Source organism: Oncorhynchus mykiss, chromosome 10 (assembly GCF_057628025.1).
Source record: "Oncorhynchus mykiss isolate SJ-2025 chromosome 10, ASM5762802v1, whole genome shotgun sequence".
In the NCBI taxonomy this organism is placed as follows: domain Eukaryota; kingdom Metazoa; phylum Chordata; class Actinopteri; order Salmoniformes; family Salmonidae; genus Oncorhynchus; species Oncorhynchus mykiss.
The window spans coordinates 24339475-24359239 of NC_143031.1; the positions used below are offsets into that span (position 1 = coordinate 24339475).

The following is a 19765-nucleotide window of genomic DNA, read 5'->3' on the forward strand; positions in this document are numbered from 1 at the left end:
TCCATAGATAAGGGCCTAATTAATTTATTTGACTGATTTCCTTATCTGAACTGTAACTCAGTAAATCAACTCTTTGACAGTATTGCGTTAATACTGTATTTTTGTTCAGTATATTTACACTATGAGGTTGGAACAACACTGTGAAATTGTGAGAATGATGATAATGCACTTTTAGTGTAAGAGCTGTTTGAAAAGTGAATGGTGATTTAGTGGGATGGAGTTTTGGCCTGCCTGGTGACATCGCCAAATTTGTTAGCAGACCAATAAGAAAGTTCTAAACCTCCGTGCCAATAACGCCTACTTATCAATTTTCCCTCCCCGCTCAGAACACATAGAGAAACAAGATTCTCTGGTCTGATGAAACTAAGATTGAACTCTAGCCTGAATGCCAAGCGTCACGTCTGGAAGAACATTGGCACCATCCCTACAGTGAAGCACGTGGTGGCAGAATCATGCTGTGGAGATGTCTTTCAGTGGTAGGGACTGGGAGAATATTCTTGATCGAGGGAAAGATGAAAGGTGCAAAGTACAGAGAGATCCTTGATGAAAACCTGCACCAGAGCGCTCAGGACCTCAGACTGGGGTGAATGTTCACCTTCCAACAGGACAACAACCCTAAGCACACAGCCAAGACAATGCAGGAGTGGCTTGGGGACACGTCTCTGAATCTCCTTGAGTGGCCGAGCCAGAGCCTGGACTTGAACCTGATCAAAAATCTCTGGAGAGACCTGAGAATAGCTGTGCAGCGACGCTCCCCATCCAACCCGACTGGGCTTCAGTGGATCTGTAGAGAAGAATGGGAAAAACTCCCCAAATACAGGTGTGCCAAGCTTGTAGCGTCATACCGAAAAAGTTGAGTCTGTAATCGCTGCCAAATGTGCTTCAACAAAGTACTGAGTAAAGGGTCTGAATACTTATGTAAATGTGATGTTTCTGTTAAAAAAAAACAGCGGCAGGGTAGCCTAGTGGTTAGAGCGTTGGACTAGTAACCGGAAGGTTGCATAGTTCAAACCCCCGAGCTGACAAGGTACAAATCTGTTGTTCTGCCCCTGAACAGGCAGTTTAACCCACTGTTCCCAGGCCGTCATTGAAAATAAGAATTTGTTCTTAACTGACTTGCCTGGTTAAATAAAGGTAAAATAAAAAAATAAAAAAATAATAATCTGAATGCACTGTATTTTCAACATTTCAGCCATGTTGTTCAGGTTGCTGACCTGAAATGGGCCTTCATAAGGTAGCAAAGCTCAACAGAGTGAAGCAAGGTTCTGGCAGGAAACTCCAGTCAGTCTTTACCTCAGCTGAAAACATGTGCGCAGAACGCTACCAGATATTGACAAACTCTCCAACATAATGGCACTCTGCGTACATTGACCAGTCCAGCAAACAGAATTGTAGTGCAACTTTGCTGCTGCTTTTGCCCACCTCCACCTGCTTTTAGTTGTGCTTTTGGTCTGTTGGGAGGGAATGGAAGATATTCTGCTCCCTGCCCATAACAGTAGTAGTTTTTTATTACATAACATGTAGGCCATACGTGGCAGCTGAAAGCTGAATTGCACTGGCCCGATTATGGATGCATACAAAATGTTATTTATATTATGAGAGCATCATCCTTGGCCCATGACACTGTACATTGCTGCTATGATGTTTGAGTGTCCACAAATAGTAGCCGCTCTTTTGGCCTTTCTATGACTGACTCGCCATGTATTGCTCTTCAAAAATGTAAATGTGTTATTTCTCAGAGATTTCCATTTCCAAAGATTCTACAGATACCGTTAGATTCCCACACTTACTGCTATCTCTGTTTTCATGAAAATAGTATCTCCTCTTATTGAAGATGTAGCTCAATGGGTAGTACTGCACTTCCCAATAGGAGACCACTAATTGATTTTCTGGCAGAGCACAAACCTTGTAAAATGTATCGTCTCTCTCTTGGTGCTCCTCAGAGTATCATATTTCTATTAATTAGGAGTAGTTTTTCTACATGTCCATGTGGGTTTATGTGTGTGATGAAGATGTTATGATATTTGTAGCAGAACTGTATAGGTTTGGAGGATGAGCTTGCTCTTAATATGCTCCTCAAACCCCAAAAAGCGGTTAACGGACTATGTAACGGCTCTGAAAACGTGTGAGGCCATCCATCCAACATTAACTTCCTGCTCCTACCTGAGACGCAGATGTCTCAACTAGACACCTGGAAATGCAAATGCGCTACGCTAAATGCTAAATGTACTCGTTAAAACTCAAACGTTCATTAAAACACACATGCAGGGTATTGAATTAAAGCTACACTCGTTGTGAATCTAGCCAACAAGTCAGATTCTTGAAATGCTTTTCGGCGAAAGCATGAGAAGCTATTATCTGATAGCATGCAACTCCCCGAAATACCTGAAGGCGACGTAAACAAAATAATTAGCGTAGCCGGCGCTACACAAATAGCAGAAATAAAATATAAAACATTCATTACCTTTGACGAGCTTCTTTGTTGGCACTCCTATATGCCCCATAAACATCACTATTGGGTCTTTTTTTTCGATTAAATCGGTCCATATATACCCAAAATATCCATCTATGGAAACTGTGTGATTCAGAAAAAAACACTGTTTCAAAACGCAGCGTCATTTTTTAAAATTAAAAAAGTCGACGATAAACTTTCACAAAACACTTCGAAATACTTTTGTAATCCAACTTTAGATTATTAACGTTTACTAATACCTATCAAATTGAACACGGGGCGATGTGTATTCAATAGCTCCACGTCTTCAAATCATGTTCAGGAAATCTCTCTTCCAAGACGTCCTGTCGGAGACCGGATGGAATGGAATCTCTCTCCTTTGTTTGACCAAGAAATAACTCCCAGGAAATTGACAAGACTGGCGACATCGTGTGGAAGCTGTAGGAATTGCAATCTCGGCCCCATTTAATTTGGTGTCCCTTAAACAATACATGCAAGTGGCGCATGGATATTTTTTTCAGTTTTCAGTGACCAGTTTTTCTTGCGCTTTTCGATGAAACATGCTCTGTTATAGTCACAGCCGTGATTTAACCAGTTTTAGAAACTTCAGAGTGTTTTCTATCCACACATACTAATCATATGCATATACTATATTCCTGGCATGAGTAGCAGGACGCTGAAATGTTGCGCGATTTTTAACAGAATGTTCGAAAAAGGAGGGGGTAGACTGAAGAGGTTTTAAGCACCACATTTTATGTCTCTTTATACAGGTCTCTTCATACATGAAAAGAATGAAAGGGAAATTAAAAACAACACATACACCAGTTACTTTGAACATTAATATCTTTTTCTTTTTTATTAAGACAAGAACTCTTCATTTTTTGTAAAAATGTCTATTTATGAACCAATACAAAATGTGTATGGGAATGTGGATATATTTTTTCTTCATTAATACACATTAACCTTGCCCTAGTACAGCAGAAAAAAGAAAAAAAATCAACCTAAAAACAATGAAGTGATAAACGACCAAAAGTCCTGGAAGGAAAACTAAACGTCCGAGACATGTTTAAATTGATAGTTGCACAGCCACAGCTGAGTGTGTTCTGTTCCTGCATCATTTTAACAAACGGAGTACTCTTTCATTGTGAACTATGTCTATACAAAAAAATACTTAAACATCTTATACAGTGCACCGAATATTTAAGAAAATTCATAAAACATGTACAGCTTAAATGCAAAACAAATCACCAGTTGTCTCTTGATCTAAAATGATTGGTGTACTTTTTTATATATATACTTCATCAATGTGTGGTGGGCCTTAGACTTTGCATTCTACCTGAGATGCAATCACACCATTCAATGCACATGAACCTGAGACAGGGCATTAACAAAGAAATGTAAAAAGTAATTTGATAAAATAAAAAATAAATCCTCAACACGTAGACTACCAAATTAACTGTAGCTTGAGTAACAAAGGGGACATTTCATGAAGAAGAAAAAACTGATAACACACAGAAACAGAAATGACAAAAATTACATTCTATACTCAAATATCAAACTCATTCCACACATATCTGGACTTGTTACACCCACCCAAATTGTTGTCCATCATCGAATTGTATTTGATTTGCTGTTCATATCACCAGGGTTAAAGGAAAATTGCACCCCAAAGCTTTCAAAATACGATCGAGCCGGTATGATCCATTTCGCATCATATGACTCAAAACGCAGCTATATTTATGTATTTTGTATATTTTGACAGTTAAATATCTTCAAAACTTGATTGCTGACATGCAAAACATTTTGGGACTATATCAACAATGGACTAATGAAACAAATACCAAAATATAGTTTTTGGGTGTAGTTTCCCTTTAAGTAGGTGATCATAGAAATTAACATTTGTTTTATGTCAACTACGCTCGAGTTGCATATACTTTCCCCAATACACTCCTGTTTCCTATTGGTTCTGACAGTGGTCAACCATTACAAACCACAACACACACCAGTAAAAGGTTAAGCAGAAACATATACAGTACCAGTCAAAAGTTTGAACACACCTACTCATTCAACGGTTTTTGCTTTCTTTTTCACTATTTCTACATTGTAGAATAATAGTGAAGACATCAAAACTATGAAATAACACATATGGAATCATGTAGTAAACAAAAACGTTTTCAATCAGAATATATTTTAGATTCTTCAAAGTAGCCACGCTTTGCCTTGACATCTTAGCACACTCTTGGCATTCTCTCAACCAGCTTCACCTGGAATGCTTTTCCAACAGTCTTGAAGGAGTTCCCACATATGCTGAGCACTTGTTGGCTGCTTTTTCTTCACTCTACGGTCCAACTCATCCCAAACCATCTCAATTGCTTTGAGGTTGGGTGATTGTGGAGGCCAGGTCATCTGATAGCACTCCATCACTCCATCGTATTTCTTGGCCCAAGCAAGTCTCTTCTTCTTATTGGTGTCCTTCAGTAGTGGTTTCTTTACAGAAATTCGACCATGAAGGCCCGATTCAAGCAGTCTCCTCTGAACAGTTGATGTTGAGATGTGTCTGTTACTTGAACTCTGAAGCATTTATTTGGGCTGCAGTTTCTGAGGCTGGTAACTCTAATGAACTCATCCTCTGCTGCAGATGTAACTCTGGGTCTTCCTTTCCTGTGGCGGTCCTCATGAGAGCTAGTTTCATCATAGCGCTTGACGGTTTTTGCGACTGCACTTAAAGAAACGTTCAAAGTTCTTTAACTTTTTCGGATTGACTGACCTTCATGTCTTAAAGTAATGATGGATTGTCATTTCTCTTTGCTTATTTGAGCTGTTCTTGACAAAATATGTTTTTTTTTACCAAATAGGGCTATCTTCTATATACCACCTCTACCTTGTCATAACACAACTGATTGGCTCAAAAGCATTAAGGAAATAAATTCCACAAATTCGCTTTTAACAAGGCACACCTGTTAATTGAAATGCATTCCAGGTGACTACCTCCTGAAGCTGGTTGAAAGAATGACAAGAGTGTGTAAAGCTGTCATCAAGGCATTGGGTGGCTACTTTGAAGAATGCTTACTACATGATTCAATATGTGTTATTTGATAGTTTTGATGTCTTCACTATTATTCTACAATGTAGAAAATTGTACAAATAAAGAAAAACCCTTGAATGAGTAGGTGTGCCCAAACCTTTGACTGGTACTGTACATCGACCCAGTCCACACAGCTGTGAGTACATGTATTAAAATGTCCACCTACAGAACGAGTGAATAGATGTGTTCACTTGGTAAGAACAGACTTTTTAAGGTCCAGTTGTGAAAGGAAGCCACCACACTTTTGACCAAAGCAAAATAATGCTCACTGTTAAATACAAGTCACACAACCTCAATCTAAAAGACGGTTACATTCTCTCTGTTGTTTGATCCATTGAAACAACAGAGGGGATCCAAAATGTTTCACATGAAGTCACACAGTCTAAAATGGAGCATTTAAACGGAGCCAGAAAGCCACCACTGTCCTGATAAACAACCAGCATTGTCGTCATACAGTATTAAATCAGTGGTAGCTCCTTCTTCAAGATATTATATTCGGAATAAACATCAAATCAAACACGTAAGCAACAACATATTTTCAACCTAATTGTCAGGTCAACAACCTCAGCAGGACAGTAACTAAATTCAACAGCAATGTTTACTGTAGTGATGTATACATGAAAAGTAACATTTCCCCAAAAAGTACTCTCCCTAACGGGCTCTTTCCACATTGTATCATCTTTAAGCTTAGGCAGGTCAATTGTAAAGAAAGAAAAATAGGAGACTGTATTATGTTGTTTTAGAGGTTCACACTCACATACATGCTGTGTTGTGTTGGCTGACTGTTTGGGCAACTGAAAATTGTTGCATCATGACAAGACCATGTATAGTCCAGAGGCTGGGGTGTGATAGTAGGGGAAATAAGGCCCTGTCTCCCGTGGTAATTCCGAGTGACACACATGCTCCTCAACTGTCATGAGTGTTTTACAATATGGAGCGACAAAACTCACAACAAACAGCTTGTGATTATCAGAAAAAACACAGAAGTATTCTGTCATGAAATTCCACTGGGTTGTAAAAAATATTTGTGTATAATACCTTGGTGTGAATATAATGTCTGGTCATAGTTTGTATATTGTTGGAACTATTAGTTCTGGTGCGTCTGAATTGTTTTGAGATAATGTTTTGTATTGAAATCATATCCTTTGAAAAAATGCCTTAGACACAATGATTGTAGGTCCGTTGCTCATACAGAAGCTATGTATCACCATCTCCTTTAAAATCCTCTAACCCTTTTTACTCCTTAGTTCTAATTTATACACAAGGCTGGAAAAATACAACCACTCTACATGTGAGATTTGACTGTTCAGCATGTAACAATATGAAGGTAGTATCGCTTTATAAATGTTGATTGCATTTAGTACCTCACAACCTACAGTAGATTGATATATGTATTATAATGAGGATATTCACCTTTGACAGTCAACATTCATTTATTAGTTTGGAGATGTCTTCCGGTCATTTCTCATTGAAATGAATCCTATCAGTGTTACCTTTTTTGTTACACCAACTTTATTACAGCTTGGCTAAAGTGAGGCAGCTTGATTGAAAGACAAAGGGTGAGTATACACCACCAAAGAAACCATTAAAAACAAATTATTTTTTAAATGTTTTGTTGTTTGTCAAAAATATTTCTGAATGAGAGAGACGATGTAAAACCCCAAAATGTCATCATAAAACATGAAATGCCTGCAGGCGAATTGCAGTTCCATTCATTGGAACAGAACAAAAACATAATTGTACAGAGAATAAAAGGTAAAAATAGTGAATTGAAAATGCTTTTAAGTTCAGCATAGCGAGGGTGAAATAATGTGCCTTCTACTTTGCTTATTCCAAATAGTACCAATGTTTTAAATGTGCTGGCATATCTAATAAGAAAAACAAATTGAAGAGAGAGGAAAGAATACAAGTCATCCACAGTGAATAGGAATTGGCTCAGATAAAATGAAAACAAGGACAGTTTGAGACCAACTGTCCTCCACTGTCTTCCTTTAGATTATATTTCTGTGTGTGTGTTTTAAAGAGGGGGGGTAATGTTATTTATGTGTAATGATATTTTCCTCATGTACATTTTTCGAAGATGATACGTAAAGCGTTGGATGTGTTTTGGAGTTATCAAAAGGTTGGAAAAAAAGAAAGGTAGTGGCTTGAGACTAGGCCTGCTCACAGTATAGTGGAAATAGGGTTCTTTTGAGGTTTTGGTATGCAGAAGAGAACGTGTGTGCGAACACAGTGGGAGAGATGAACAGAGCCACTGTGTAATTCAACACTCATAGGAAAGCCAACATCACAATCATAATGGAGAGAGCGAAAGAGGGGACGGTGAGGAGCAACGGCATGTTGACGGGGAAAAAAAAGAAGAATGAATAAAAAATAAATTCAGAACAAGGCACAGAATTTTCTGCAAATGGTTGAACTAAACAAAATTCGTACCAGCAGTTTTGGGAGGTGTCAAATGGTGAAGCTCTACAGTGATTTCTGGCAACATCTGGCAAACCCCAAACCCCCCTCCCTCCCTACACACCCGCCCACCCACCCTTAACCAAAACCTACTCTCCCTTCCCTATCTTTCCACCTTATACACACAAAACTGTTCCTCTTCAGCTGCACAGACTGGACTATACATTGTTCAATCCCTGGCAATCACCACTAAAACCAACCCATCCTACCCCCCTACCCAACCATACTTAAACCCCAAGCACCCCTCACCCAAAGACAGTATGGTGTCCTACAGGGGACAGTATTGGGGCCCTGTGATTTCTATATGTAGTACTCCTTTTTCTCGTCCGAATTGTTGTGGCCCCCCTCTGCGTTGATAATGGCTGTGTCTGCATCTGCTGCATCGTCGGCTCCTTTAGCTTCATGCGTGAAGTAGGTACCTGAAGGGGGGAAAAGATAAGGAATTAACAAATTGATCAAAATGGACACTTCATTCCTAAGCTCATGAATGCCTACTCATACTTTTCCTTGACATTAACAAGCAAATCATCGAACCAAAACGACCCATCTGGTTAACTGTAAAATATACAGTTGTGGCCAAAAGTTTTGAGAATTACACAAATATACATTTTCACAAAGTCTGCTGCCTCAGTTTGTATGATGGCAATTTGCATATACTCCAGAATGTTATGAAGAGTGATCAGATGAATTGCAAAGTCCCTCTTTGCCATGCAAATGAACTGAATCCTCCAGAAACATTTCCAATGCATTTCAGCCCTGCCACAAAAGGACCAGCTGACATCATGTCAGGGATTCGCTTGTTAACACAGGTGTGAGTGTTGACGAGAACAAGGCTGGAGATCACTCTGATTGAGTTCGAATAACAGACTGGAAGCTTCAAAAGGAGGGTGGTGCTTGGAATCATTGTTCTTCCTCTGTCAACCATGGTTACCTGCAAAGAAACACGTGCCGTCATCATTGCTTTGCACAAAAAGGATATTGCTGCCAGTAAGATTGCACCTAAATCTACCATTTATTTGATCATCAAGAACTTCAAGGTGAGCGGTTCAATTGTTGTGAAGAAGGCTTCGGGGCGCCCAAGAAAGTCCAGCAAGCGCCAGGACAGTCTCCTAAAGTTGATTCAGCTGCGGGATCGGGGCACCACCAGTACAGAGCTTGCTCAGGAATGGCAGCAGGCAGGTGTGAGTGCATCTGCACGCACAGTGAGGCGAATACTTTTGGAGGATGGCCTGGTGTCAAGAAGGGCAGCAAAGAAGCCACTTCTCTCCAAGAAAAACATCAGGGATAGACTGATATTCTGCAAAAGATACAGGGATTGGACTGCTGAGGACTGGGGTAAAGTCATTTTCTCTGATGAATCCCCTTTCCGATTGTTTAGGGCATTCGGAAAAAAGCTTGTCTGGAGAAGACAAGGTGAGCGCTGTGTCATGCCAACAGTAAAGCATCTTGAGACCATTCATGTGTGGGATTGCTTCTCAGCCAAGGGAGTGGGCTCACAATTTTGCCTAAGGACACAGCCATGAATAAAGAATGGTACCAACACATCCTCCGAGAGCAACTTCTCACAACCATCCAGGAACAGTTTGGTGACGAACAATGCCTTTTCCAGCATGATGGAGCATCTTACCATAAGGCAAGAGTGTTAACTAAGTGGCTCGGGTAACAAAACATTGATATTTTGGGTCCATGGCCAGGAAACTCCCCAGACCACCTTAATCCCATTGAGAACGTGTGGTCAATCCTCAAGAGGCGGGTGGACAAACAAAAACACACAAATTCTGACAAACTCCAAGCATTGATTATGCAAGAAGGTCTGACAGCATGCCAGGGCGGATTGCAGAGTTCTTGAAAAAGAAGGCTCAACACTGAAAATATTGACTCTTTTGCATCAATTTCATGTAATTGTCAATAAAACCCTTTGATACTCATGAAATGCTTGTAATTATACTTCAGTATTCCATAGTAACATCTGACAAAAATATCTAAAGACACTGAAGCAGCAAACTTTGTGGAAATTAATATTTGTGTCATTCTCAAAACTTTTGGCCACGACTGTATAATCTCATAAAATGTATGCCTTTGGCACGTTTACACAAACTCTAATGGAAACTGTAGCTTCAAAATTATACATCAGGTACTAGGTTTTTAATTCTGGTAGGTAAATTCTTTATTTGCCACTGCAAACCCCTCTGTTGGCATTCCATGGTTGGCATTCAAGATTTACACATGAAAATCTATTATTTGATTTCCATGAAACAAGCCAAACCAAGGGATGCTCAAGATTCAGTTTCAGCTCAGCTCATGCCTCCAAATGAACCTTGTCAAGTTCAACGAACGCGTGTGAATGAGCAATCCACTTCAAACTTAATTTCCGACAGGGATTATTCACATCCCAACAGTTTTGGGACTGATAATAAAGGCGATAGCCCAGACTGAATGGAGAAGGGCAAGGAGTAATTTGGAATCAAAACCAAACCATTGGCTGCACTCCAAAGAAAACCCCTTCAAATGTACAGTAGCCATAACAGAGAGAAAATAAGATGGGGCTCAGGAGGTATGGTAGAATTTCTAAAACAGAGTTTGGGGGGAGAGGGAAGTGGTTTTCTGATTGCCCAGGACAATACTAGTATGACACTGAGTAAAATAAATCATAAAATTATAGTGTGTCTGTGCTCTTTTAAAATGTTTAACCTTGAGATTACACAGAGGTGCTTCTAGATAGAAAACAAAAGGCTTCGTCACATACCTTTGTGTCTTGCAAAGTACCGTCCCAAAATGATGAGTAGACAGAGCATGGCAAAGACAACCACAGCCACCACTCCTCCGATGACCGCATGGTCGACCGCTCTCGGTGCTCCCTCTCCAGCTCTAGAATCTGTAAGCACAGTAACAGAAACACCTTTTACAGAATCCACTAACAGTGCATGCCAAAGGGAAGACATCACGTCAACTTTGGTGGATAAGAGATCTCCAAAAAATTATGATTACATACATCACCTATAGTATATTGTCAGCTACTCCAGCCTTTGGAGTTGGAGAATAAGGGCCGATATTACAAGTTGGATGTAGGGGTGTAACGGTTCACCAAGCCCACGGTTCGGTACGTATTGCGGTTAAATGCCAACAGTCACTGTAGTTCATTTGTATTTATTTAAGAAAATACAAAGTGTTGGTACATCATGATTCCATCTATGATCATGAGTCATATAATACCTGATGAGAGCACAATCATGAATACCAACACTTTGTATTTTCTTAAATGAAAACCCATGATTACTCAACAACAACACTAAAATAAATTGCAATATAAACATGGCTCAGACATTGTATAGGAAGGACTATGCTATAATGTTTTCTTACAAAGACAAAAATATCCACACTTCTGTGACTCTCATAAAGGGTTAATATAGCACGGTACTTCTCATTTACCACTCCAGGGTAATGTGATGGGCTGTCAGTGTTAAGTAGCTCTCTGTAGCCCTGGAGGTCCAGTCATCTGTAGTAAGCGCAATACAGGGTACAGTGGGCACCATCGGTTTGCTGAGAAGGGTGCGAGAGGGCAAAGTTTGTAACGTGGCTCAAGTACTTTTCATGAGATGCTGAAACCCGTATCCTTCTCAACCACAGAGAATCCATGGCTATAAACATACCCATCACTCTTTCATTTATTTGACCCAGTCAAAATAAACTGCAAAAGGGCTGCTTGAATGTAGAGGGGAGATTAAGTTGTTTTGTTGTCTTTTTGCGTTTCAGTCTTGCTCCGGTGGTAGGAATATTGGGGTGATGTCAGCGTAAATGTGTCAACATTTGCATTGGCTATTCTCGTTGAGCAGTGGCTCTCTCTGTCCATCGCCGTTGTAATCTACTGGGAAGACAAATGTTCCCAAACGGGAGATTTAAACGATGATAGGAGATCCTCCAATTCTGGTTTGTCAACCCCACCACTCGCCATCGTACAGAACTAGTTCCCAGCTGCGCCTCACTAAAGGACAGTTTGAAATGCTCCAATTAAGATTTTAATTTTGATTACAATGTGTACAGGCTCTAGTGTACAGGCTCTACCGAATGGCCTGAAATTTAAAAAATAAATTGAGTTTATATTTAATCAAGAGGCCTACAAAGCAGTAAAAGCATTGCCTATAGACCTAGTGTTTTAATTGTGTATATATCTTTTTTTATGTATTAATTTGGGTTTACAGTGCGGACCGAACCGAGGTTCATGTACCGAACAGTTCCGTACAAATACGTGTACCATTACACCCCTCCGCAAAATGAGAATTATCAAAACATTTATGAAATGAAACAAATAAATGCCATGATGATCTTTCTAAAACACAATGTGATTCAAGTTCAATTTACATTTTATATTGCAGCTTCCACTGTAATGAAACTAAATATCAAATTGACTGAATCGTATAAAATGGCCAGAATGTGGCTTGAGTTTGATTTGTTAGGCAAAATGACTGTCTTCAGAGAATCACTATACAAACCGCATTTCAAATCAAATCGTATTAGTCACATGCGCAAATACAACAGGTTACAGTGAAATGCTTTCTCACAAGCTCCTAATCGACAGTACAGTTTCAAAAAATATGGATCAGAATAAGAGATAAAAATAAGAAGTAATTAAAGAGGAGCAGTAAAAAAATAGAGTTAATGTGCATTACACATAGTATGTTATCCAATTTACAGTGAGGGGATGCATAACTCTACTGTGGTTGGCCATTTAACTGAACAGCAGAAGATAGTAGAGCATTTAAACATGATTTATGAAGTGATACAGGCGGTTCTCAACTTCAATATACCAGAGCAAGCACCACTGTTCAAATAAATCTGGCCCCTGCCTTGTCTCGAGTCAGAGCAATACATTTAGCGCCTGCAATGACTAAAAAGTGCGGATCCCAGGCAATTTCTAAGAAAGATTTACACCAGCTTGGCCTGAAGAACAAGGAGCTTGCCTTAGAGGCTCCAAGCTGTAATGATATGTGAAGGTTATTGATCAAGTGTAGGGATCCATGACAACCAAAAGTTAATGGCGGTTTGTGGACTTGATTGGTTCTTCACAGTGCAAAGGAGGAGCAAAATCTTTCATCAATAGCTCACACTCTACTAGGAAATTATAAAGTTTGGGGGAGAGAATAGATAGGAGGCCGGGTGCTTTGACAAGGCCTAATGTCAGTGAGAGGGAAAAGTTTCAGATTCATTGAGAGGTTATACATTTGTATAAGTGAGAAACTAGTTGTCCTTTGATAATAGCCTATGGTCAGTGGTGTAAAGTACTGAAGTAAAAATACTTTACAGTACTACTTAAGTAGTGTTTTGGGGTATCTGTACTTACCTATTTATATTTGACTACTTTTACTTCACTAGATTCCTAAAGAAAAGTATGTACTTTTTACCTCATACATTTTCCCTGACACCCAAAAGTACTCATTACATTTTGAATGCTCAGCAGGACAGAAAATGGTCCAATTCACACACTTATAAAGACAACATCCCTGGTCATCCCTACTGCCTCTGATCTGGCGGACTCACTAAACACAAATGCTTTGTTTTTAAATTATGTCTGATTGTTGTAGTGTGACCCTGGCTATCCGTAAATAAAAATAGTGCCATCTGGTTTGCTTAATATAAGTAATTTACAATTATTCTTACTTTTACTTTTGATACTTAAGTATATTTTAGCAGCTACCTTTAATTTTGATACTTAAGTATATTTAAAACCAAATACTTTTAGACTTTTACTCAAGTAATATGAGAATAGTGTATTCTTTCCACCATTGCCTATGCTACATATCACAGTTACATTCCCATATACTGTATATCAAAAGACTCACAGGTTCCATTTTGTCATTCCGGGTGTTTAACTCCAGACTTATTTATGTTAACAGGTGCATCTCCTCCAAAGAGCTATCTCGGAAAGATAGGAAGGCTAGAGGGAATGGAGAAAAGGAGGGAAAAATGAACAACCATCCTCTTTGCAATCGACTCGCGTGGAATCCATCAGCCCATCCCTCATAGGTACACACTGCAATCTCTCGCACTCATCTCTAGCCTAAATCCCAGCTCAAGGCTTTTCCTGTGGGAGCTCAAAAAACTAAACTGGCAGGCCACAACTTATTATAGGATAACGAAGAGTGAGAGAAGCCCATGCTGTTGTGGAACACGCCCCCCCCCCCCTCCTCACCCAACTCACCTCATAAACAACTTACTGGTGGGGGAGGGAAAGGGGAAGAGAATGCCACAGTCACAGTGCTACCTGCCAAACTCAACCAAACATTACTTGATAAGCCTAATAGGTTATTTTAAATTCAGATTTCCTTTTCCGCGCTGGGCAGATTCAATTAAAGTCAGCAGAAATCCTTTTGACACCTAATTCGCTCTTGTCAAAGAGGGAGGTAAAGACGTGCGTTAACACACTTTCCTATTAAGATGTTAAAGTGGATTTTGGGCTGCACCAGTCCGTCGGGGCTGGGGGATAAACAGAAGCCTATGGAAATGTCAGGGAATTTCACTCTGCCCTCTCCCCTGGATAAAACACGTCCTTTTTCAGTAAATTCTGTACTGAATGAGGGACGGGTGGATGAGGGAGGGAGGGAGGAGAGGAGGCACTGTGTCCACAGTGGGTTTGACGTCCCACTCAGGTCATTCGCTCTGACTGCACTTGTACTTGACACTAATTCACATAAACTGACAAATGGGCTGGGCTTGGGGAGCCGACTGTCGCCTCCCATCCCTCCTAGAGAGTGATCTGGCTCTAACCCCTCCCTTCCTCCCTTACCCCGCCCCGCCCTCCCCTGCCCTGCCAGCCTCTGTGGAGCAGCCGTATGACATGGGGCCGGGGACTGCAGTCAACAACAATCAGGCTGTAGATTGGCGTTTATGATGACTCGCAGTAAGGGGCGTTGCTCAGGTAATACAGAACGCCACTGTACTCGCAATCAGAAGAGGATAAATTGTAATTTTATAAAAGTCCACTGTATACCTACATTGTTGCATTGTGTAATTTCAGAGAGGGCAGATGGTTTGGAAATGAGTTGCTTCACTCTCTCACACAAACCAACAAACGCCTAACACATAAGATGGCGCCGAAGACCATGGCTGACGTTTTACATCCTCCAAACCAATTGTGCAATTTTGTTACTTTTTTTGCATGACTTACTTGTTTACTTATTACTTACATAATATTGCTGCTACCATCTCTTATGACCAAAAACAACTTCTGTACATCAGAAAAGCGGTTACTCACCGCGGACTGGAAGAAACGTTTACCTTTAACGAGTCCGACGTGAAGGATATCCTGCTTTCACTGGAAAAGGCCCAAATTCACGCCTTTTGCGTGAAGACGCCGGAAAAGGGGACGCAGATCGGGGATCCTTCTGAGAATCCGGAGGCAAGCGAGTAAACTCCCAATGCCTTCCATTCTTCTTGCCAATGTGCAAACTGCAACATCTTGTGTTTCACCGAGAAGTGGCTGAACGAAGAAACGGACAATATAGAGCTGGCGGAATTTTCCATGCACCGGCAGAACAGAGACGCTCCCTCTGGTAAGACGAGGGGTGGGGTTGTGTGTTTTTTTGTCAATAACAGCTGGTGCACGATGTCTAATATTAAAGAAGTCTCGAGGTATTGCTCTCTTGGGGTAGACCACCTTTACTCCATACACAGAGATGCACACAAAGCTCTCCCCCGCCCTCCATTTGGCAAATCTGACCATAATTCTAACCTCCTGATTCCTGCTTACAAGCAAAAACTAAAGCAGGAAGTACCAGTGACTCACTCAATAAAGAAGTGGTCAGATTCCTGCTACACTACAGACCTGTTTTGCTAGCAGACTGGAATATGTTCCGGGATTCATTCAATGGCGAGCTGCCCAGTGACCTGAGCCTACCAGACGAGCTAAATGCCTTTTATGCTTGCTTCGGGGCAAGCAACACTGAAGCATGCACAAGAGCACCAGCTGTTCTGGATGACTGTGTGATAACGCTCTCGGTAGCTGATGTGAACAAAACCTTTAAACAGGTCAACATTCACAAAGCCGCTGGGCCAGACAGATTACCAGGATGTGTACTCAAAGCATGCGCGGCCCAACTGTCAAGTGTCTTCACTGACATTTTCAACCTCTCCCTGACCGAGACTGTAATACCTACAGGTTTCAAGCAGACCACCATAGTCCCTGTACCCAAGGAAGCGAAGGTAACCTGTATAAATTATTACCGCCCCGTGGCACTCACGTCAGTAGCCATGAAGTGCTTTGAAAGGCTGGTCATGGCTCACATCAACAGTATCCTCCCAGACACCCTAGACCCACTCCAATTCACATACTGCCCCAACAGATCCACAGATGACACAATCTCGCACTCCACACTGCCCTTTCTCACCCGGACAAAAGGAACACCTATGTGAGAATGCTGTTCATTGACTACAGCTCAGCGTTCAACACCATAGTAATTTTTCCTTTTTCCAACAATTGTTTACAGACAGATTATTTCACTTATAATTCACTGTATCACAATTCCAGTGGGTCAGAGGTATACATACACTAAGTTGACTGTGCCTTTAAACAGCTTGGAAAATTCCAGACAATGTCATGGCTTTAGAAGCTTCTGATAGGCGAATTGACATTAATTTAGTAAATTGGAGGTGCACCTGTGGGTGTATTTCAAGGCCTAGCTTCAAACTCAGTGCCCCTTTGCTTGACATCATGGGACATTCAAAAGAAATCAGCCAATCAGCCAAGTTGTAGACCTCCACAAGTCTGTTTCATCCTTGGGAGCAATTTCCAAACACCTGAAGGTAACCACGTTCATCTGTACAAACAATAATACACAAGTATAAACACCATGGGACCACGCAGCCATCACACCACTCAGGAAGGAGACACGTTCTGTCTCCTAGAGATGAACGTACTTTGGTGCAAAAAGTGCAAATCAATCCCACAACAACAGCAAAGGACCTTATGAAGATGCTGGAGGAAACAGGTACAAAAGTATCTATATCCACAGTAAAACGAGTCCTATATCGACATAACCTGAAAGGCCGCTCAGCAAGGAAGAAGCCACTGCTTCAAAACTGGCATAAAAAAAAGCCAGACTACGGTTTGCAACTGCACATGGGGACAAAGATCGTACTTTTTGGAGAAATGTCCTCTGGTCTGATGAAACAAAAATATAACTGTTTGGCCATAATGACCATCGTTATGTTTGGAGGAAAAAGGGGGAGGCTTGCAAGCCGAAGAACACTATCCCAACGGTGAAGCACGGGGGTGGCAGAATCATGTTGTGGGGGTGCTTTGCTGCAGGAGGGACTGGTGCACTTCACAAAATAGATGGCATCATGAGGGAGGGAATTATGTGGATATATTGAAGCAACATCTCAAGACATCAGTCAGGAAGTTAAAGCTTGGTCTCAAATGGGTCTTCCAAATGGACAATGATCCCAAGCATACTTCCAAAGTTGTGGCAAAATGGCTTAAGGACAACAAAGTCAAGGTATTGGAGTGGCCATCAAAAAGCCCTGACCTCAATCCTATAAAAAATGTGTGGGCAGAATTGAAAAAGCATGTGTGAGCAAGGAGGCCTACAAACCTGACTCAGTTACACCAACTCTGTCAGGAGGAATGGGCCAAAATTCACCCAACTTATTGTGGGAAGTTTGTGGAAGGCTACCCGAAACGTTTGATCCAAGTTAAACAATTTAAAGGCAATGCTAGCAAATACCAATTGAGTGTATGTACGTGCTTCAACACCTGCATTGCTTGCTGTTGGGGTTTCAGGCTGGGTTTCTGTACAGCACTTTGAGATATCAGCTGATGTACGAAAGGCTATATAAATACATTTGATTTGTAAAGTTCTGACCCACTGGGAATGTGATGAAATAAATAAAATCTGAAATAAATCATTCTCTCTACTATTATTCTGACATTTCACATTCTTAAAATAAAGTGGTGGTCCTAACTGACTGAAAACTAGGAATTTTTTTAAGGATTAAATGTCAGGAATTGTGAAAAACTGAGTTTTAATGTATTTGGCTAAGGTGTAGGTAAACTTCCGATTTCGACTGTACGTGTACAGATTACCTCAACTAGCCTGTACACTGACTTGGTACCGATGTCCCCTGTATATAGCCTCGTTATCGTTATTCTTATTGTGTTACTTTTTATTATTACTTTTATTTTAGCCTACTTGGTAAATATTTTCTTCTTCTTGAGCTGCACTGTTGGTTAAGGGCTTGTAAGAAAGCATTTCACGGTAAAGTCTGCACTTGTTTTATTATGCTCATGTGGCAAATAAGGTTTGATTTGATTTGGTTTGATCTCATCCAGCCCATTCTTCCCCCGTAATATTCAGTAATGCACAGGGAATTGGCATGGTAATGAAAACCCCTGAAATGTCTGTCCATCCAAATTGACTGAAATGTGTCACTTAATTATACATATTGCACGGTGCTTATAGAGAAATCATTACCACCAACAGCAATCCTTGTTAAACACTGAAGATTACTCATATAAGACTGGAGGACTGGCGCGTTCCTGCCTTTCTATACGTCAAACAGTTATGGAGGTTAATAAGGAGATAACATGGTGTATGTTTTCAACTGATTGAAACAAAATCCTTAAGGCACATTAACCCTCCGTCTCCCTTCACCATGTGGATTAAGATCAAGGCCATAGTCAATCAAAACAGGTATATAGTTGCTTTCGGGTGAGGCAACACAACAATTCTCCTTGTGTTACATGTTGAAAATTATATCCGGTTGACTTTTTTATCTCACACAGTACACTTGGTTTAAAATTAATCCAATTGTGCATTCTCACAGCACAACAAAGTGTTGTTATGTCTAACCTAGACAGACTTGGTTCATGTTTTGTCTGAACATGGCCCAGAATGCAAACCTCTGCGTAACCAAATGCCTTTGAAGACAAAGTGCCAGGACCCAGCAAGGACAGGCACCCAGATCTCTCTATCCTCCATCACTCATCTTTCTCCACAGCTGCCCCCCCGTGGAGAGGGAGATTGCTACAGACATGGAGAGATGGCACAGTGATACAAGATGCCAGGAAATCAGGGCTGGATGTTTTCCTCCATCCCCGTGCCTGTCTGGGGTGTTACCCCGATTATTACCCAGAGGCTGGAGCCCCCCAAGGCACAATACTATGGACCAACCTGGTGTTAATAGGGCACAGTGGGCAACCCTTCTTGGTGAGGCATCAGGCCTGTCTCAAGGTCAACTAAGGTCATGAGAAGAGAAAGTGTATGACGTGGAAAGTTAGAACTACGTTCTATAGTGCATTCGGAATGTATTAAGACCCTTGACTTTTCCCCAAATAATGTACGTTACAGCCTTATTCTAAAATAGATTTAAAAAAAAAATCCTCATCAATCTACACACAATACCCCATAAGGCCAAAGCAATTTTTTCTAAATTTAAACAGAAATACCTTATTTACATAAGTATTCAGACCCTTTGCTAGGAGACTCGAAATTGAGCTCAGGTGCATCCTGTTTCCATTGATCAGATGTGTCTACAACTTGATTGGAGTCCACCTGTGGTAAATTCAGTTGATTGAACATGATTTGGAAAGGCACACACCTGTCTATATAAGGTTCCACAGTTGTCAGAGCAAAAACTTAGCCATGAGGTCGAAGGAATTGTCCGTAGAGCTCAGACTGGAATGTACTCCCTGTTCACCCACGAAGGTGTGGCCACGCAGCAGCGCCTCTTCAACCTCAGGAAACTGAAGAAATTCGGCTTGCCACCAAAAGCAC

General features: G+C 40.8%; 1 protein-coding gene across 5 annotated transcripts in view; it reads right to left on the bottom strand.

Moving 5' to 3' along the window:
* Nucleotides 1-3277: 3277 nt before the first annotated feature.
* The window catches only part of LOC110534869 (cell adhesion molecule 1), a 502342-nt gene continuing 485854 nt past the window's right edge, over nt 3278-19765 (bottom strand). For all 5 annotated transcript variants that reach the window (XM_036989933.2, XM_036989932.2, XM_036989931.2 and 2 more), the window contains 2 exons: nt 10744-10872; nt 3278-8416 (listed from right to left, as the gene is read on the bottom strand). In XM_036989933.2, the coding sequence (XP_036845828.2) occupies nt 8298-8416; nt 10744-10872 (248 nt within the window). In that variant the 3' untranslated portion in view covers nt 3278-8297. The remainder of the gene's footprint in view (nt 8417-10743; nt 10873-19765) is intronic.